The sequence below is a fragment of the Cynara cardunculus genome (assembly GCF_001531365.2).
Source record: "Cynara cardunculus var. scolymus isolate 2C chromosome LG 2, CcrdV1, whole genome shotgun sequence".
NCBI classification, from domain to species: domain Eukaryota; kingdom Viridiplantae; phylum Streptophyta; class Magnoliopsida; order Asterales; family Asteraceae; genus Cynara; species Cynara cardunculus.
In genome coordinates, this window is record NC_037529.1 from 69757917 (window position 1) to 69781113 (window position 23197).

Sequence of the window (23197 nt, forward strand, 5' to 3'; positions counted from 1 at the left end):
TTAAATATAAAAAATCTAAAATATAATTAGAATAATCATTATATTTATAAAAAATTATATTATCAAACTAAAAATAAAATAATAAATTAAAGAAATACACAAAAAAGAGAAATTTTTAATAATTAGTTTGGTATCAATATCAATAATTTTTTTTTCAATTTTTTATGATATATCTTCATATTTATATTTTATTCAAAAATAAAAATATTATCGATTTCTTAAAACCACATAAAACATAATTATAATATCGGTTGAGACAAAAAAAAATGAAACATTAAATCGAGATGTATCTCGCTACATTGTGCGAGTACCATTCTAGTAATATTTATATACGACATATACAACAAAATAAACTCATACACCCTTCTTATCTTTAGTAAGGTTTGAACCCCTGACCTCCTAAGATGCTAAATACTACGATTCCGTTAGGTCAGATGCCCTATTTAGAGTTCTATATCGGCAACAGTTTTGTTTTATGCTACAATGTATATACTTTTTTTTAGAGTTCTATATCGGCCAGACTTAAACTTGTTTTTCTACGATATATGTTGAAACATCTTTTTTTCCAGAATAGTTTTTTTGGAACATAATCTGATGAATTCAACGTTCATTATATTTTCATATGGTAACATAACTCTAAGAACTCGACACTTTTGAGGCGATGAGTACCTGTCTAACCGACGATTGATATTGTTGGATAATTCGTACCCGTTTAGCCTATGTTGAAGGGGATGTGTTGGAGTCCTATATCGACTAGATATGAGCATCTTGTTCTCTCTCTCTCTCTCTCTCTCTATATATATATATATATATATATATAGGTCTAATCAAATGAGAACTAATTAGTTTGTGGTAACTGTGAGAATCAATATTAACCACAAATCAATAGATATATTAGAAAATTTATAATTTTGGCAATTTTGAATTAAAATTTTAATGCAAGGATATTTTTGGTATTTTACAACTTTCCTCCCTCCTCTCTTCTCTCTCCGGTCACCGTTCGCCGGTCACCGTCCTCCGGTGATACTACAATGGTATCACAATGCATCATATATGTGCTTGGGTATCATATATATCAGAACATGTTTTTTTAAGGGCTCGTTTTTTTCCATTAAACTGGAATATTCAACCCGCTATGCAAGCCGACTAATCCCAAGGCGACCACAGACTTTCCGGGTAGCGCGGAGTCACCGTATTTGAACTTTTGTGACCACAAAATTTTTATTTCTTCTTGAATTCGAACCCGAGACCAAATGAAAATAAAGTAAGAAGCCATGTTTGACAAATATTTACACAAGAAACAAAAACCAGTTTATATAGAACATTTCACTTAAATCTGGTTGAAGTATCAAATGCAATCGAACCGTACTGGATTAAATATGTTACGACCCAGATACCACTATCTGGTTCACTTACCGTCAATAAGTTGAGACTCACAACTTATTTGGACAACTATACATGATTGTTTGATAGTGACTTAATAATATTAAAATTGATTTATTCATTAACCTTCTAAGGGAGAGATTTATGCAGTGAACCAAATTTTTTCTCAAACCTTTCTCTCCTAATTAAAACACACTCCTTCCATCTATGAAAAAAACCTTCTAAACAAAAATCTTCTCAATCCACCAAGACATTAATTTACACAGACAACTTCATCCATACAGTACCTAATGAAAAACTAACAAAATAGCCCCTAAAAGGGTTTTCTCTCTCACTTATCGAGTAAGATTCTTTGTCTTTTTTTATAGTCATCTGATAAATGATTCCTAAACGTAAAATTTGAAGGGCCTGTTTGTTCTTTAAGAATTATCTCTTAATACATCTGAAGTCTGATTCATTCAAACATTCGAATATTAAGAGCGTTTGTTTTATTTATAAAATAAGAGCTTAAAAGCTTTAATTGTCATCTAAATTTTTAATTGGTAAACGTATCCCTTAATACCTTTTAATCCCAATCCACCCTCTATCAAATTGTTCATATGTTGGGGGCTGGAAGAGATATGTTAGCAAAAACTATTTATCTTTTATACTTTTGTAAAAAAAAAAAAAAACTATTTATCTTTTATATTTTTGCATTAGTTTGACCGATTCAAATTTCAGACTTCAGACATAAAAAAAAATAATTTTACTAATTCAAATTTCAAACTTCAGGACCACCTCTTATAAATTAAAATGAAATCAATTTTCATACATAAATTTAAAGTAAAAAGAAGGTAAACTCAAGTTACTATAGAGTAATTAATGATATAATTAGCGTGCAAGGCACCCCTATGTTTCTGAAGATTGGACAGCAGAATCTTGTATCCCCCAAAAACTGTGATTCAAGTGGACCCCGCCCCCCGCCCCCAGCCCCCACGGTTCGCCTTTTAAAAAAGAACCACATCCATGAAAGTGATTAGACCATGGCCTCTGGACCATTTCCAGCCCCCTTTTATCAAAATCAGATCATCTTCTTCGTTAAATTTGTACATAATTTTATAAACCTATTCTCACAAGAGTTAACGGAGAGTAAACTACAGAATAATTAAATGGTTAAAATGATTAAAAAACTTTTATGATATAATGTAAAATGGAAAATAATTGTTTGATAATTATTTACAATGAAATTATGGTGCTGAATGGTTAAGGGAGACCCGTGATACAAAATCATTCAGATGGTTTTAGAATCATTAAAAGATAGATATTTTTCTGTCAAACAAGGTTCACCTTTTAACGATTTAGATGATGCATATTAATGGAACTATTAAGAGGTAAACAAACGGCCCGTAAGTGATTTTTTTGAAAGTGAGATTTGAATTTCAATAACAGATAAGTTGTTTTCATGTTTGAATTTTGCTTTGAAAATAGGATCTGGTCACTAACTCCAATAGAAATGTTCGTTAAAGTTAAGAGTAAAACCGTCCAACCATATTTTCCATTTCTTATTACAATACTTTTTTGTTTTTTCTTGCTTTTGTAAAAGCAGTCAAATTTTAGGGACCAACTATGTAAATAACTCAACACACACACACACACACACATATATATATAAGGGAGAACTGATTAGTTTGTGGTAACTGTGAGATCCAATCTCAACCACAAATCAACGGATAAATTAAAAAATTAATAATTATGGTAGTTTTGAGTTAAAATTATAATTATAGGGTATTTTATGTATTTTTAAAAAACTCATCTCTCCGACCTCAAATCTCCGGCCTCCGGTGAACATTAATCCGGCAGGTACCAAGTAATCACAAAGATACACAATGTGATACCCATCATGATACCATTGTGATACCAACTATGATACCAACTCAAACATTAAAAACAAAGATACATAATGTGATATCCATTGTGATATACTGTGATACCGATTTCACCGGAGACCGGAGATTGGAGGTCGGAGAGATGAGAGAGGAGTTTCTAAAAAATACCTAATTTATCCGTTGATTTGTGTTTGAGATTGGACCTCACAGTTACCACAAACTATTCAGTTCTCATTTGATTAGACCCATATATATATATATGCATGTTATGTTCATGACTCCTATTAGGTGGCGTCTTGGTTTGCATAATGTTTTTGGATAAAATGAAATATGTTAAAGAAATTTGAACGATGGTTGTTCATATTGGTGATGGTCGGCGGTGGTCGGCGATGATTCATATCTATAGTAGTTGGTAGTGGTTCAGATTGATGGTGATTCGTTGCGATTCATATGGCGATGGTCGACAGCGGTTCAAATCGGTGGTGGTCCATGCTGGTCAGATGGCGGTGATCAACGGTGGTTCAAATCGGCGGTGGTTTAGATCGACGGTGGATCAAATCAGTGGTGGTTCAAATCGACGGTGGCCAACAATAGTTCAGATCGGTAGTGGTCGGCAATGGTTTAGATGGCGATGGTCGGCGATGATTCAGATCGACGATGGTCGAAGGTGGTCGATAATGGTCATATTGAGTTTTATGAGATCAGGGGATATTGGGTTAAGAACGTATGTGGAATTATGAAAATAGATAATTTTATTCCATCAAAATATTATGCAGTTGCCGAGGAATCTTAAATTTTTTTAATTGTGAAATTTGTAGGGTTATGAAGATTCCGTTCGTAAAAAGGAATGAGCGAAACGAGATAGTGAAATTTGGTTGATGAAATTCAAGTTCAAATTCCATCGGATTTATTCAAAATATGCGAACCAAACGGCCTAGGGGTCGGCTTGCATGATCTATTAGGAATTGGAATCTAATTCCATTCCAACCATTTGTTTAGTTCGAATGAAAGTGCGGATTTGTAATCAGGAGATTTCAGTGAAACCTATAACCGAGCCATTTAGAGAACTCATGGGGGACCGTTGGTATTTCATGGAATTTATAGGATTTGTTTGTAACCATATTTTTAAATATGTTGTAATAAAATGTAATTTAAATCATTTTTTTTCATATAATATTTTATAATTTGTTTTTAAATTATTTACAAGACCTAATCAAATGACAACCATTATTTTTATGGTAACCGTAAGATTTAATCTCAACCACGAATCAGAAGGTTAAATTAGGAAATTAATATTTTTGGTAATTTTAACTTAAAATATTAATTAAGGGCATTTTATGTATTTTATAAATATCGTCTCTTATCTCTTCGGCGAATATTATTCCGATGAACCTTATGTGAACACAAGATACACACTGTGATATCTACAAACGATATTCACGATGGTACCCAGATACACATACAAACCATTGAATTAAATTCTATACGAAATCCTATAAACTGAAAACATCAAAGATTCCAAATTCCTCTAAAGTCAAATTATTCCTTGAAATCCAAACACCTAAAAAACATTCCGTTAAACCAAAAGCTCCCTTAATGAATTAATGATCAGTGTTTAATGTTTCATAGATGCTGTACTCTTAAAATTTAAAGAGTCTTGGAAGCTTTACCTAACTGTTATATAAAATATTATACATATTCCCCAAATATATATTTTTATGCTTCAATTTAGCCTGCTTACCCAAACATTTATCTGATATGCGCTTACCAGTAACATTCAGCACTACCATTTACTTTACTGGGTATAATTTTAGTCTATCAAAACGACATGATATGCGACAATTTACAAGTAAACACTAACCGAGTAAAATTCGTCACACTCACTTATTCCTGTAAGACTTTCGGTTCTTGTCATCTTTCTTATCGGGTAGGACTTTAGGTCCTTGCCATGTTCATTCGTAAGGTAATGTAACTTGGTAAGGGTCTACCTGGAAAGCACTTACCAGGTAAGCATTTAGTAAATGACTTCTTGATTAATATAGAAGGACTGAAATGTCACAAATTAATTACATTAGGGACTGTAGATGCTTAAAAGAATAAAATAGGGACTTGTTTGTTTCAATTAGGAAAATAGAAGGACCAAAATGGTTCTATGTTAGAAAGATCTGGCGCCAATTATTTTCCACCAAAATTCAGTTTCACTCTCTCTTGAACCAGACGTGATTCAGCCATAAAATAGGGACTTGTTTGTTTCATTTGATTCAGCCATTGCCGTCTTGTTTCTGCACTCTAGCTCTACTAAATCGTCAAGATCTCCTCCGGTATATGGAGTTCCCGGAGCGGCGATGATTCCAGTGAAAAAAATGGCAGATTCTCGTTGAAATCTGTCATCTCAGGTTGTTATTACAGCTTCAAAGCCATTCGTTATTTTAATCGTAATGCTTGCATTAGGATAGTGGATTATTTAATGTTATATTCCGTTTTTTTTTCTCACTTGAACGTCGTTTCCCTGATTACATAGCAAATTGGACTCCAAAGAAGCCCTAGGTCCGAAACCCTGAAACGGATAGAATCATAGGAAACGTGTTTACTATTCGTAATCACGGTGCGCGAAAATAGTTCTATTCTTTTGTGCTCGTAATTTAGAAGCAGTCGTATGCATGAAATCATATTTTGGAATTATTCTATGCATACTTGTTGGCTTGTTCTTGTACCTTAAAAATGCATTGTTTGGAACTATATGCAAACCATATTACTCCTTGTTGAGGCGTGAACCCTATTTGTGAGTTTGGATGATTAATACTGAACGAGTCCACTTAGTTGTGTCTCGTGACTTGTGGTTTATTAGTTTAGAGTTATTTGGTTATTTCATGTAGTCTTTAGAGCATGGCATAAAGATATTATTCCATTATAATTAACGGGAGAAAACCACTATACTTCCTTCATATACATAGTTCTATTTTGTCATCTTATATAACTAAAACTAATACCTGCGCGTTAGCCATGAAAGATAAGGAAAATTGGGTTCCCACTTCAGATGGGAAATATTATATTGGGTGAAACAACCAAATGGAGTTTTCTTCACCACCATGTGCAAGTTGCCATGGTGAACAAAGTTCTAAATCTTGATGCAATGCAATTGTAGCACAATAGAATGCTCACTAAAGATCATGAGGAAGGATTAGAAGGTTTTGTATCCTATTCAGCAATGAATGAGTAGGACTAGACAAATTTTAAAGAGGGGACTCCAAACCTTAGTACCTTACGGCTAGGGTATGAACTCTTACAAATTGAATCATTAGAAACTTCAATTGCCTGTATGATTGGAGTCCTTCTTTGATTTCCTGAATGATTCAAGTCCTTGATTTGATAAATTAAATGAAAATATATGGACAAAAACTTATAAATAAGAACAAAGTGGAGAAGAGAGGATATGGGTATCTCTTAGAATGATTTACCTCCCCCATGATGACCGTGGGGGCGGTGCAGTGTGGGCGCTCCAAAGGGTAGTGTCAACCCTTGGTATGTATGGTAAAGCTCATGATCTGTCCTGAATGGCTGTTAATGAAGTATTTGGCATTGTATAAGCTCAAGAAAGCATTAATAAGAAGCACATTATGAAACTGATAGAGCAACTATTTTGAACCATTTCATCAATATGGACACTAGATGTTCAAAAGAACCCATGGACCGCACAAACCAGTTGGACCGAAGCAAACCATACCATTTTTGGTGGTCCGGTTAAGTCAAGAAATTGGCCAAACCGGGCCATCCTGTTTGCTGTTTGAACACCTTAGATTGGTGGTCTAACCGAATTCACCGCTTCTATATCTATATATGTATGTAACTCGAATTCTGGATGATGGATCTTCAAATTTGAGACAAAAATGCTTGACCATTTACCGATTTTACTCCTTTAGAATTATAATTTACTCAATTTACTGATTATGGGTTCTTCACTTGTTCTTCTTCATTCTTATTTCTTTGCCTCTATCCTCTTGACTCTTAACTCTACTAATTCAAATTAATTTAATATTTAAAGCTTACAATAAGCCAAACCGCACAGACTGATCGGATGTGGTCCGGTGTGGTCGTTTTGTTTAAAACTGCACGGTTTGTAGAAGTTTCAAGCCACCACTTACTGTCTGGTTTGTTAAAATGTGGTTAAACTGCCCAGATCAAACCTTGAACACCCCTAATGGATGTTACACTTTCAAATGCACAAATGAAGAGATCTACCAGATGACTCATCGTGCACAAGAAGGCAATTACGATAAAATCCGATCTTTTCTCATGTTTAATTGTAGCCAACAGAACAACAAACTGTTGTATGTTCTGTTAAACACCGTTTATGTCAATGGTATATGTGAAATAAGGAGGTCAATGTGTATGTAGTTGCGTCCTTGTGTTCTGAGGTGAAGTTTATTGATGGTGACACACTGGCACTATAGTGGTGATAGTAAAAAGAATAGTTCTAATCAAGTTGATGAATGGAAATCACACATAATTTAGACATGCTATATGCTAGACACAAGTAATTTCGTTGATTACGTGCATAGTTGAGGCTCATAAGGTTCAAGGCCTTGGGATTTTTAAAGTCAAAGCTAGGCGTATTCACGAGGCTCACTAAGGCCCTGCGCCTTGGCTGAGGCGTATTGGGGCCTAGGGGCGCTTCATAAAGATTTATTAAATGCCTAGTCAAACCCTAATATTAAATAAGTTTTATCATCTTCTCATCTCCTAGCCTTCTTCAAAAAAGAGTTGTTAAATAGATGACATAAGAGTCAAACCCTAATATTTTATACCTAGTCCTTATAACTTCAAGCCTTTTTCTCTATAAATACTCAGACCTTAAAATTTCTTCCTCACGACTTACGTTTTAAGCCCATCTCACTTCTGCCTCTATTAAAGTACTGTGTTTTTTTAAGTATATAATAAATATATACGGCAAATAGAACAAATAAACTCACACACTCTCCTCACCTTCTGTGAGGTTTGAACCCTTGATCTCCTAGGAGGCCAAGGACTCACATACCGCTAGGCCAAAGGCCCTTTGGTTCTATCAAAGTACTGTTGGTTGCTGCATTGGAGACTTGTACTTGCTAATATTTGAGTTGTGTGTAACTGTGTGTGTGTGTATATATATACTTTTTCCTATAAGATGCGTGTCACATTCCTGAGGCCTATGCCCTAAGACCCCTTTGTGCCTAAGTGCGCCTTGAGCTTTTAACAACTTTGGTTATGTGCAGTGTTAAAAGTTGTTTGCGCTGGTAACAAAGCGATTTTGAGTTGAAACATGACCTGTGCTAACATTGAAGCTTGGACTAGACATATGGACAAATAAAACATGACATGTGCTAACATTACGTCTATCGGTCTAGAAGAAGCCTCTATGTCTCCCATTGTGTAGAAACACAGGCTTGGATAATTTTATTCATATAGAATGATGCCTTTAAATGGGTGCTGTGCAGAGAAGAAATATTGGCTAATAAATACCAAATATTCATTAGTAATTACAGAGAATTTGAGGTGACCAAGACTAATGAATCGACTATGAAGGTGGCTCTTAGCTAACATCAGCTCTTAGTAATCACAGAGAATTTGAAAATTTATATTATTCAGGAATAGACATTGAATACTTGAATAAACTCTATTACTGACGTTTCAGAAGGTCCTGATGAGTGCATAAAAAGTTGTGCAGGTGAGGGGGTTAGTGAGCTTATGCCTAAGTATTGTGTTTTCGTTAATTCCTGCTAGTAGTTACTAGTTGCTGTCTGGAAGATCCCCTTGTATATGTGTTCCTTTTGGTTAATATATATTTATCTACTAAAGATTGCATAAAATACAGTCATTTATAGTGGCAGATCCAGGGATTCCAACTTGAGGATACACTATCATGTTGGAATGTAGGCTTCGGCCTACTAAGTTAGACAAAAGGGAGGAGGCATAAAGTAAGGAGCCGGCCCTAGCCCAAAAGGAGCCGGCCCTAGTCTCTACCCTAGTTTCCTTGATTAGGAGATCACCCTAATTATGTTTGTCTATATATTTAATCTCATTGTACTTGTAAACGTTGTAGCACCTAAATAAAGAAAACCCTAGTTGCCCCCGTGGACTAGCACGATCAATCTGATNAAGGAGCCGGCCCTAGCCCAAAAGGAGCCGGCCCTAGTCTCTACCCTAGTTTCCTTGATTAGGAGATMACCCTAATTATGTTTGTCTATATATTTAATCTCATTGTACTTGTAAACGTTGTAGCACCTAAATAAAGAAAACCCTAGTTGCCCCCGTGGACTAGCACGATCAATCTGATTGTGTGAACCACGTAAATTCTTGTGTTCTTCTCTTGTTTTTTGGGTTGTGCGTATTGCGTGTGTAACGTTTGACCTAACATATCACATATCATAGTATATTTTTATAATTTTTTTATAACCACAAGGGTGGTGCCTGATTGGTTTGAGCTTGGGATCCAAAGGTCAAAAGTGCCTGGAGGTCCCAGGTTCAAATCCAAGGAGGAATAAAAATCCCCTTGTGGCCACGGAGGTTCAAATGCGGTGACTCCAGGCTACCCTCAAAACAGGTGGTTGGATATCCAAGTTAATCAAAAAAAAATGTATGCACTAAATCTGTTATTTTTTTACAGAACACAACTTAATCAAAATACTTTTTGGTGTGCATACCCAGGTTGGCGGGTTGCTAGATAGGTCCACCCCTGGTCCTATAGAAAGGTATACTGCATACACCTGCAATAATTTTTAAAAAATGTTCGGGGCAATAGCTAGCATGACTTCCCACTTCTTATGCCTTCACCTTGAAACTAGTAGGGATGAAAAGTTCTTTGCAGTCCGAGCATATATAGGATAAAAAGGGACCTTGAATTTGAGCTTAGTCGATGATCTTATGTGCATTATATTCCGAGAAAGATGTAACTCTTTGCAATATAATGACAATATTGTCTAAATCTGTATTACTCTTTTCAGGTGTGTCTAGAAGGGAAACAGAGCAAGTAAGAAGTGATAATGAAGATGCTTATTTTGCAAATAAACAAATGGTTTCTTTCAAAAAACTGGTATGAGTTTAATTACGTACATACATACTTTTGTTCATGGACAATTACTGGTATGGACCACGAAGAAATAAATTGATTACTTTGTTACACTGCCCCTTTCTGTGTCCAAGGTGCTGGTGCATTTAGACATTGCCTATGTGTGTTCTTGTTCGGAGTCTTTTCTAACATGTGCGATAATGATTGCACTGTATTTATAGCTGGTGTACTTATTGCGTAGTTTTAATAAGCCGAGTACTCTAAAGATTGCGCTAACTTTTAGCACCTGTTTAATAATGTTTAGAATCTCCATATTGGGAGTACAACCAAAGCTGTTAAAGGCTCAAGGCTCACTTAGGCGCAAAGGGATCCCGAGGCCTAGGTGCGAGCTGGCCTCAGGAATGTGAGGTGCATCTTATATAAATTATATATATATATATATATATACACACACACATACAGTTACTCACAACTCAAATATGTAGCAAGTACAAGCCTCCAGTGTAGCAACCAACAATACTTCGATAGAGGCAAAGGGAGAAGGGAGAAGGGTTTAAAGCGTGAGCCATGGGGGATAAGTTTTAAGGCCTGGGTATTTATAGATAAAAAGGCTTGAAGTTATAAGAACCGGGTTTGTAGAGAAAGAGGCTTGAAGTTATAAGAACCGGGTTTATAGAGAAAGAGGCTTGAAGTTATAAGGACCGGGTATTTAATATTAGGGTTTGACTTGTGTCATCTATTTAATAACTCTTCTTTTAAGATGTCTAGAAGATGAGAGAACTTATTTAATATTAAGGTTTGACTTGGTATTAAATAACTCTTTATGAGCCGCGCCTTGGCCCACTAGGTGCCTCAGCCAAGGCGCAGGGCCTTAGTGAGCCTCTTGAATACGCCTAACCTCGACTTTAAAAAAGCCCAAAACCTTGAGCCTTATGAGCCTAGGCGTGCCTCAGGCGCACTTTTAACAGCTATGAGTACAACTACTAAATATTGATTGCAAAACTAAAACAAATTTGAGAAAGGAAGTCTTGAACATGTCCTACTCACCCATGCACTATATTAGTCTTTAATTCCTATTTTCACTTTACATCCTGAAGTGATACAATCTTTTCTCCTGTTTTATTCTTCGGATCTACGTGGTCAAAAAGATGGTTTGACTAGTTTATTGTCTAATCTATTGCTCTGGTTGGACATGAGAAAGAGAGATGCTTTGTGGGCTTCAGCTCATGCCAAACAGTCGAGGCCGAAAAATCAGGCCTGCTTTTGGTGCAACAGAGCATGCCAACCTCTCTTTTAGGGTATGTTTGTTAGCAGCTTAACGAGCTTAATGGGACTCGCTGCTTAGTGCTTATTCAGTCAGCTATACATTACATGACTGTTTGGTAGTGGCTTAATGATATAGAAAGTGGCTTATTCAGTAAGCTTCTAGGGGGAGCTTTATGCAGAAAGCAAGTTCTTTTCCAAATCTGCCCCTTCCAATTAATAAACATGTTCATTCCATCTATGAAAAAACCCTCCCAAATAAAACTTCCCCAAGACAAATTAATCCACATAGACACCTTTATTTATATAGGTTTTGATGGAAAACCAACCAAACAACCCCTTAGTCTCTTTTAGAATTCCTTATTCCAAAACTTGAACAAAAGTGTCACTAAAAAGTCAACTTACCCTTTATATGCTTTAAAGTTTTCTTCCATTCTGTAATTATCTTGAAAAATTGATACTTATGATTAGAATTTTTCAAAGAAAATTGTTTGGTTATAACCTAAAGATATTTTCTAAAAGGCTGAATTGCTTTCCTGGCATAGGTGAAATCTATAAAAGTTAAAGACCAAAACCCACTAGCATTAAAGGGATTTTAAATATGATGCTCAATCATCATCAGCACCACCACTGGTCCACCACAACCAACACCCCCTTTGATTTTGCTTAATTCTCCCTGAACGTTCACACCTTGGGCCTCTAGTAACATTTGATTACTATTGATCAAGAAACTAGGTTAGTTTTTGGATGTTTCACTTCCTTGCACAATAATACAAGTTGTAAGTTTCTTAAAGAAACTTGAGATTGAAGTTGTAACATCCCAGGCCAACCGTACTAGATATTGTTCGCTTTGTCCACACAATTGGACTCACGGTTTTAAACATGTCTGATAGAGGAGGCATCCAGTCCCTTATAACGCAACTTTCGTTCCCCTCCCCTACCAATGTGGGATCTCACAATCCACCCCCTTGGTATCAGAGCCACAAATGCTGACTAATGTGCGAGCGAGGACGCTGGGATCCCAAGGGGGTGGATTGTAAGATCCCACATTGGTTGGTAGGGGAACGAAAGTTGCCTTATAAGAGACTGAATACCTTATCTATTAGACGTGTTATAAAACCGTGAGTCCAGCTGTGTGGACAAAGCAGATAATGTACGGTTGGCCCGAGATGTTACAAAAGTGCCAGACAATTGAGAAAAATGACATGTTCTCTCACTTTGGCTGGGTTTATCTGTGTGGGATCTGGGTTTTTAATCTTAAGTTGTTATTTTTGTGGCAGCGTTTCATGATAATCGGTTCTCTAAATATATATAAACATTTAGGATCAGGTGATATGTTTTAACATAATAAAAATGGTTACACACATCAATTGCTTGGTTCCATCTCTGATATCATCTTAAAATTGTAGTCTTGATGCCTTTAGGAAAAGGGATTGGGTCCAGTGTTCCAATAGGAAATTTCGTCAAACCTGTAGCATGATTAGCTAAACAGGATTAAAGGGCCTAGTGCTACAAGTAGAATATAATCAATCAAACGACAGCTCAAATCAAAGACAGTACATCCTGATCCAACAAGGTGCAATGATGATACAACATGGCTAAAAAGTATTGACGTAAATGTTTAAAGTAAGATTTCTCGGGATCCAACACACGTAAAATAGATTGAAAACAGCGATTCAAATATAATGCGTTACCCCCAAAAAGATCATATCTAACTTTGTTACTTAATCGTGATCATGTATTATAACATTTAAGTGCAATAGAAGTTCTGAATATGTAAATTTTTATAACAAAATAGCACTTTGTTAGGGCCTGTTTGTTGGCAGCTTAATGAGCTTAATGGGACTCGGAACTTATTCTGTCAGTTATGCATGACTGTTTGGTAGAGACTTAATGATATAGAAAATGACTTATTCAGTGAGCTTCTAGGGGGAGCTTTACACAGGAAGCTAAGTTTCTTCGAACCTGTCCCTCCGGTTAAAAAAAACACGCTCGTTGCATCTATGAAAAAACTCTCTCAAACAAAAATCTTCCCAATCTATACAGACAAATAAATCTACATAGATAGTTTTATCCATACAAGACTTAATGAAAAACCAACCAAACAGCCCCTTAGACTACATTCTGCTATACCCCCAATTCACAGACTTTGCTGAGGCTGAACTTGAGTGTCATGATGATGGTCACTTTTCTGCAGTTTGCATTAAAAGAGTCCATCATGAAGCATTTCAGTTCCTCCTTAAAATTGCAATCCCCATTTAGATAAAGTGTTTGATGTGAATTGGAATCGTACACATGTGAGATTTTGATTTATCACCATAGGGGAAAAGCCTCAGAAAAATGAAAAAACCGAAGAACACCGTGGTAACTATTCATCTGAATGATATGCACATGTGCATACAAGTAATTGAAGTTGTTTCTTGGTTAAACACATATGCAAGTTATGAACATTTGCATACCAAATAAATTGCTTACTAATTACTTGTATACGCATGTGCATACGGGTCAGATTCAAGAGAAAAATGTAAAAAAATGAAAAACTGAGGAACACACTAGTAACCATTCATCCGGAGGTATGCACATGTGCATAAAAACCAAGAAACAACTTCAATTACTTGTATACATACATGCATACCGTTCAGATGAGTTGGTCTTTAATTTTTCATTTTTTTGGGGGGTTTCCCCTGAATTGTGAATTCTTTACAGCAACTATACATTCTGAGAAACGCTCTCATTGAATTCTTAAACATCCCAGACGTCAATATTCACATAACAACTACAAAGGACAAATTGCAACATTTCATGAATTACCAAAATTTTGACAGAAAACAGATAACACATATTCCAAATGTTGAGTAAAATGGCCCATGGAAAATAATACGGCCTTCGATCTTGACATTGGCGATCTCCATTCTCCCACGTGCGTCTGGTATTCTGATATATACAGCAGGAAATCGATAGGAAATAAGCTCTTGTTCTTGCGGGGCTTGTAAACCAAATGAAACTTTCAACGATCTTAATAGAAAAAGGTCAACTGTGATCACCCAGAGGCTCTTTCTCTTGAGATTCATCGATTACCGAACTTTTCATCGACATCCCGTCAAGAATATCGCTCCCTGAATCTTCCTGCAGCTCTTTGAACATCGCCATTATTTGAATCATCGTTGGCCTCCTCCATGACTTGTCATCGACACACTGAAACGAGATTTTTAAACAATGGAACAGTTCAGGTTCACACGATTTATCTGATAACAACAATTCAGGATCCAGTATATCATGCATTCTTCTTTCTCTTTGCAGCTGCTTTGCCCATCCAACAAGATTGTTATCATCTCCGAATTCCAAGGTATCTATCGGCTTTTTCCCGGATAGAAGTTCCAATAGTACAACCCCAAAGCTATAGACATCTCCTTTTGCTGTGCACCTGAAACTCTGGTAGTATTCTGGTGGAACATAACCCGGAGTTCCGGCAAGTGTACTCACACTGAGATGAGTATCGAGGGCATTTACGAGTCTTGCCATTCCGAAATCCGAGACTCTGGCTTCGAAATCCTCGTCAAGAAGGACATTGCTGGACTTCATATCACGGTGGATGATGTGCGGTATACAGCTATGATGAAGAAACGCCAGCCCTCGAGCTGATCCGATGGCTATCTTCTTTCTTGATGCCCAATCAAGTCTTGGAACACATCCGCCGCCTTTGACTCGATCATGGAGAACCGCCTCCAAACTTCCCCATTTCATGTACTCGTAAACCAGTAGTCTTTCCTCTCCGATTTTACAGTACCCCAACAAAGGCACTAGGTTACGATGCTTGATCTTGCCGATGGTTTCCATTTCCGCCATGAATTCTCTATCTCCCTGACTGGTAACATGGATAAGCTTCTTGATCGCGACAACACTCCCGTCTTTCAACTGTGCCTTGTAAACATCACCGAATCCTCCGGAACCGATCAAGGTGTCGGCACTGAATCCGTTTGTAGCTTCGAGCAAATGCCCAAAAGTTAACTTTCTCAGCGGTTTCTCAAAGGTGGCAATGTTAATGCTTAGAGGCTCGGGAACACCCGATAATTTCCAGCTGCTGCTTCCGGACGTCGAGAGGCTATCGATATACTTATCTCGAGTTTCCACCTTCTTTTGATACCTCTTCATCCTGAAAAGAAAGAATGTGAGGATAATGATACAGAGAAGAGATACCAATATCCCGACAACAACTCCGGTAGCCATAGAATTCGTCGTCTTCCCTCTATGTTTAGGACCGGCACGTCCGTTTCCCGACCCGCATGGATCCAATGGCAGCCCGCAGAGGCCTGTATTGTTCTCGTATTTGGATGCCGGAAAAGTCGTGAGCTGCCCGCCTGAAGGGATCGGGCCGGTGAGATTGTTGTTCGACACATCGAAGTCGTTGAGAAACGAGAGAACCCCTAACGATCCCGGGATGAATCCTTGTAAAGAATTATGTGAGAGATCAAGAAGCAAAGCAGTTTTTAAGTTACCAAGACTGAATGGAATATCACCACTAAGATTATTGTATCCCAAATTCAAAACTTGCAAGAAGCTCAAGGAACCATAACTTTCAGGAATACTTCCTGTCAAGAAATTGTAGGAAAGATCAAGGTAGATCATGCTGCCATTACTCTCATATGTATACATTGTCAAACCCGAATAGATTCGGGTCGATGGACAAAAGTGATAATTCAAGAACCCTTCGAGTCTTTCTTTCCGTATTCCTTCGAACTCAACCAGCCCTCCAGCAAATCTGCACGCTGTCCCGCCCTCATTCCTCACGAAAGCGAACTGCTTTCCCGATACTGGTCCCGGGAAAACAAGCCCAGCGGAATCCGCAAGCTCCTTCGGGAGAGATCCGTCCAACGAATTGCTATTCAAATCAAGCCAAATGAGGCTCCTACACTTGCCAAGACCTAATGGAACACCACCCGTAAGCGAATTATTCCCCAATTGAAGAATAGCAAGATTGACAAGATTCCCGATGCCCTTCGGGATTTGCCCTCTAAGCTTGTTGTTAGAAAGCGAAACCCATATCAAATTCGTGCAGCTGGCGATCGACGTCGGGATCGTTCCTGTAATAAGGTTGTTATTAAGGATCAAAGTTTGAAGATTTCCTCCTTTAACACAAATCCCTTCTGGGATTTCACCAGTGAGGTTATTAGCCCACATTACCACATCAGAAATCTGTGGGAGATTCCATATTTCTGAAGGAATGGCACCAGTAAGACTATTGAAACTAACATCAATTGTTTGCAAACTTTTGCAGCTTCCAAGATTATTCGGTACCGATCCTGATAGATAATTATTAGCCAAAAGCAACTTCTCGAGCGAAGAGAAGGGCGAGCTCGAAGAACAGAAGTCGGGAGGTATGTTTCCCGTAAAGTCATTCGAACTCAAGTCGAGAACTCGAAGCTGACTACAATTCGCTAACGACATCGGCAAATTCCCAGTGATGTTGTTAAACGACACAGAAAGATACTTCAAACTGGATAACGAACTTACAACCGTGCTTAAGAAGTCACCCGACATGTAATTGTGACCGAGATTGAGACTGAAGAGCGAAGAACACGATCGGAATGTTGTCGGAAGCTGGTCGGTTAATTGGTTGCCGGAAAGATCAAGCTCTTCAAGGGTGTTACAAGCATTTCCAGCTTCTGATGGAATCTGTCCAAAAAACTGATTGTAAGCTAAAGATAAACTTTTCAAGTTTTTGAAACCACCCAACATGATCCCTGGAATTCTCATATGCAAACCATTATGGCTGATATCCAATCTCTCTAGAAGTTGGCAATTTGTCAAACTCACTGGAAACCCAGTTCCTGAAAAGTCATTTCTCGACAGATTGATCATTGTAAGATTCTGGCAAGTCCCGAACTCAAGATTTTGGAATTTTCCGGTGAAGTTGTTGCCGGAAAGATCAAGAAACTTAAGTGTGTGTGGTAGAAAACCGGTGGGTATATCGCCGGAAAGCCGGTTGTTGGAGAGGTCTAGAGATGTAAGATACTTGCAAGAAGAGAGAGAGCTTGGAAGATATCCGGTCAACTTGTTGCCGGAGAAATTGAGCATGATCATATTCTGGCAGTTACCGAGAGAAACAGACAACAGAGAGGAATCAGAAAGTTTGTTTTTTGACAAACTTAAGGAAAGAAGATCGTTACATGTGAGAAATAAAGGTTGAACATCTAGATTTTCAGAGAAGTTATTTCTTGATAAATCAAGATTGTGAAAGGGACACGCCGGAGACGAAAAAGAAAGGTTGCCGGAGAAATAGTTGCCGGAGAAAGAGATATCAATAAGAGTGGAGATACCCATAAGATCAGAAAGGTTAAGGTGTCCGGCGAGATACATATTGGTAAGATTAACGCCGGTGACACGGTTGTCTTTCGAACAAACGACCCCTCGCCATGAACATGGACCGGAAGCTGATGATGACGGTATCCAATTTGATAAAGACCCATTTGGATCAGAATCAACTGAAGATTTCTTGAAAGATAACAATCTAAGAGCATCTTCATCATCTTCTTGACTGTTAATCAAGAAAGCAAAACCCAGAAGCAACAAAAGCCAAAACAAATCCTTCATCTGATCTTTGAGCATCTTCTTGAGGTAAATACACTCAAACTCTTCTCTTTTACTTTCTTTTTCTCTCTACATTTAGTGATTAAGGATGTATGTGTGTGTGTTTTTAACTATGTGTCTACAAAAGCTTCTCTTCATGGCATGCAAATGAATAAGAAAAGGCTGTCTTTTTTCTAGATCAATTGCAAAGCCCGGATCAAAATAAGGAGTGAAAAGAATAGGATATTTTATATATATATATATATATATATATATATATATTTTCGGTTCATACAATAATGATACCTATTTAAGAAAATAGCCGAATCATATATGAAATAATGAAAAACTGGTCCTACACCTTGGTAATCGTTCATCTGGACGATATACACATGTGTATATAAGTAATTTGTAAGCAATTTGTCAGGTGTGATGATATACACATGTGCATAAAAACCAATAAATAACTTTAATTACTTGTATGCGTACGTACATATCGTCCAATAAATAGTTATCAAGGTTTTCATCAGTTTTTTTTTTTACGGTTTTTTTAGTGAACCTGACCTTATATATTACATATATATTATATATATATATATATAGAGAGAGAGAGAGAGAGAGAGAGAAAAAAGAGGGTTTGAAATAAAATAAAGTGGTGGTCCTTGAGTTTTAGTAAAACGAAAAAGAAAAGGTTTTGGGGGGAGGGGATGGCACAGGTGTAATAATACAAGTAGTGGGTGAAAGAAAATTTAAAAAGAAAAACCTTAAAAGTTGAAATTTGAACTTGTGGAGGTTTGTTTTGTTGGATTTTATGTTCAGAATGACACAATGTTTTTTATTAGTACAGAAAACAGGTTGAGATGAGAAGGGTAGACTTGAATTTGAGGTTCTGTTATATGACTTTTGTTTGTATAATTAATTGTGGGGTCCAGATGTGCGTGTATATATATTATATATATATATATATATATATATTACACACACATATATATATATATATATATATATAAATTCTTCACATGTTATCCATGATTTCAGTTTGGTATGTCTCTAGACAGGCACGCACGCACGCATGCATCCATCATATGTTCCATCTATGACTAAAATGAGAGAGGAGAGTTCCTTTCTTAGCTTATTAGATCAGTATAATAGAATTGCAACAGGGGTTTGGTATTTTGACTGAGTAAACATCTTTTCGAGGTTGTTTGGTTAGTTTTTCATCAAGTCATGTATGGATAAAATTGTTGGATTAATCTGTCTATATAGATTAAGAAAGTTTTTGTTTAGAAGGGGTTTTTCATAGATGAAAGAAACATTTTTTTTTAATTGGAGGGACTCGTTTGGAAAAAAAAAACTTGGCTTCTTATGCATAAAGTTCCCTTCTAGAAGCGTACTGAAAAAACCAATTTTTAAATCATCAAGCCACTATCAAGCAATCATGTATAGTTGACCGAATAAGCTGTGAGTCTCATTAAGCTGCCAATAAACAAACCCCTAGTCGATAAGAAACGATAAATAGGTAGTAAACAACCCTTTTTAACCTGAGTTTCACCCTTGATGAGGGACATCCCTTGGTAGGTCCTTTTACACCCAAAACTTTTAACGGCAAAATGAGATGAGATATATACATATATATATTAAGCACTTACAAAGGGAGGAATAACAATCAGAACCTAAAGAAGGGCTTTACATAGGTTGACATAAAATTAGACTCTAAATTTTTGAAGGTTCTGTTTAAAATCTTACATTTAACATACTAAAAAACAACAGAACGAAAGAAGGCTAGTTGGTGATTATATATCTTAATTGCTATATAAAGCTTGAAAGTCCATTTCACATATCATAAAAAAGCAAAAGATGACTTTGATGATATGTATAAAGATGAGAATATAATAGGGTGAAGGAGGGGAGGGGAGGGGTGGGTTGTTTGAAGGAAATGTGTTGCTTTCTGAAATCAAGGGGGTTGTGGTCAAACTTTGGATTTGATTTTATTTCTTTTCCACTTTATGTCTCTCACCCAAATAGAATCACTTTAAAGTCTTTGGACACAAAGCTTATCTACCTCATCTTCAGGATTCTGGGGGCAAAATTGTGTGTATATACAGAAAAAACAATAGGATTTTGAGGTGCAGGTGGGCATGAGTCATTCAACACAATTGACAAAAAAGTATGCAATTATGAGTTGTGTTCAAAGAAATACAACAAACCGTTGTTAGAGTGTTGCAGACTCCATTGTTAAAATAGTATAATATAATATCTGATGTTATCGTTGTTTGACATGTTGGCGTGTGAGAGTTATTGTGTCGTTTTCAGTAGTTTGTTTATATCTAGATGGGTTGTTTTTATTGCACCAAATTAGATCATCATAATGGTACCGTAAGAATATGTAGAATCTCATTAGATTACTTTTTAAAAAAGCTCCGGAGGATAAATAGTCTAAGTCTAGCAGATGTGGTACTTTAACACGCTCCCTATAATGGAGATTCTCCCAAAGTGTCGAGGGGTTTAGACAAGTACATATTGGTTGAATATGTCGAGTCTCCAGAGTGGTAGGCAGTTGTTATGATATATGTGGAACATTATTAGGTTAATCTCTAAAAGAGCCTTGAACAAAGAAGAGAGGTTTTAACATATATAAAAATAAATGGTCTAAATCTAGCCACTTTCACACACACACACACATACACACACACACACACACACAYATATATATATATATATATATATGACACAGTTGTTGTATTTGACTTGTTTTCATCTAGTATACTTGTTGAGTCTAGATGTATACGGCTGATTGTAAGACCATCTCCAATACATTATCTAAAATGGAGAAAATACATATTTTGAAGATTTTGAGCAAGGTTTTTTCCTCGTAGAAAGAGCAGGAAAGATGGTGTAAGAGCATCTCCAACACGTATCATATATTTTCTCTCTTCTAAATTTAGATATTGTTTTTGAAGTATATAATATTTATATACGGCAAATGTAACAAATAAACTCATACACACTCCTTACCCTTGGTGAGATTTGAACATATGACTTCTTAGGAGGCCAAAAGCTACGATACTGCTAGGCCAAAGATCTTTTAGTTAAATTTAGATATTTATCCATTCTTTTTCCTATTTTCCTCTATTTTAAAGAATAACTTAGTATAACTATTCAAACAAACTTTTTCCAAATCTACAAAAACTTTAAAATATCATAAACGGTTGGATTTGAGTGTAATTTTTTTAAAGATTTTGAATTTTAATTATTTATTTTTAATATACGAGTAAAAATCCAGAAATATTCAACGAATTTAGGCTCCAATTTGAGAATGATGACCCGCCCCCCAACCATGACAACCTCATTGATATCACAAAAACCTACTTTAATTATATTAATTACACATCATTGATAATGACATTTCTCCTAAATTCAAACCTATCATTATTTTTTTTACACCAAATGTTTTTTTTGAATTCAATAGTGACCTAAAAAAATGATGGTAAGTCGCCCATTTAATATTAACTAAAAGTTAACTAAAACATTTGATAATAACTTATTAAAGACCATTTTTCATACATGAAGTATTGTTTATTGATGTATATTACATAAAATTTAAGATTATAAGTAAATTATGCATAAGTATAACTTATTAAAGCTCTATATTTGAATTCGTATAATTAACTTCATACAAGTAATTGAAGATATTTTTTGGTTTCATAACATGCACACGTACATACAAGTAATTAAAGATATTTATTGATTTGTATACACATGGTCATATTATACATATATATATACCTGACAAATTACTTATATATATATATATATATATATATATATACTGTATAAATGAGTAGTTATCAGATTGTTTCTAATTTTTACAATTTTTCTCTTATCTAATATGTATCGGGATATAATGATTGAGGATGGTTTGGTAGAAAATTATAAGTTTGTGTGTAGTAGGAGTCTATGTGATGCGCGAGGTGGCAGGGCACGGAGCTCATGACCATTTCTTCACAACATGGGTGTATATTTTACAATTAATTCGTGCTTAGTGGAACTATATACTTTTTTACGAAACATTTACCCGATAAGTGTTTATGGGTAAAATTTAATACTATCATTTGCTTACCGGGTAAGATTTAAAGTCTATCAAAACGGCATCGTATGCAACAATTTATTCAGTAAACATTTACCATGGTAAGAGTCGTTGCTTTCACTTACCGGGTAAGACTGTTGGTCCTTGTTTCGATCTTACCGGGTAAGATTGTTGGTCCTTACCATATTCATCCGATAAGGTACTGTGACTTGGTAAACGCTTACCCGTATAAGCGTTTGATAAACGGCCCTTAAGACTCTTGGTCTTTGCCTTTGCTCTTACCGGGGAAAATTCTTGGTCTTTGTCATATTCATCTTGTAAGGTAACGTGACTTGGTACCCCAGGGACGGATCTATAGTGACGCATACGGTGACACGTGCTACGGTATTATTCCTCTGTTGAAGGATAAAAAAATTTAGGTTTGTGAAAGATGCAACCGTATTAATCTATACTATATTATAAAACATTTGATAAAAACTCTTAAAAACTATTTTTTATGCATGAACTACTGTTTATTGATGCATATTACTTAAGATTCAATATTACAAGTAAATTGTGCGTATGTACAACTTATTAAAACTTCATATTTGAATTAGTGTAACTAATTTTATGATACATTCAAATTTATATTTTGTCCAAAAAATAAAAACATTATCGTTTTTCAGTACCCCATAAGATCGTATTATAATATTGACGAAAACAAAATAAAATGAAACACTAAAATCAAAATGTATCTTGTTGCATTATGCAGGTACCCTTCTAATCCAAATGGGGAGTGCTAATGGCATCCCCTTAGTAGGGGTGTGGAATCATTGGAAATTGTGCCGTCATAAACATCAAATCAATTTAATATATTTAATTATTATTATTTAATATATATATATATATATATATATTAAGTTATAATTATATATATATATATATATATATATACTTTCCATCGTATACTTTAATATATTATATAATATTTTTTATTTATATTATTATTAT

At 35.9% G+C, this 23197-nt stretch overlaps 1 protein-coding gene across 1 annotated transcript; it reads right to left on the reverse strand.

Annotated features, from left to right (window-relative positions):
• Positions 1-14267: 14267 nt before the first annotated feature.
• Positions 14268-18160, reverse strand: LOC112507182 (receptor-like protein kinase BRI1-like 3). Its single transcript, XM_025111632.1, has one exon. It carries the CDS (start codon positions 18157-18159, stop codon positions 14584-14586), a length of 3576 nt encoding a protein of 1191 aa, XP_024967400.1. The 5' UTR covers position 18160; the 3' UTR covers positions 14268-14583.
• Between the last annotated feature and the right edge of the window lie 5037 nt (positions 18161-23197).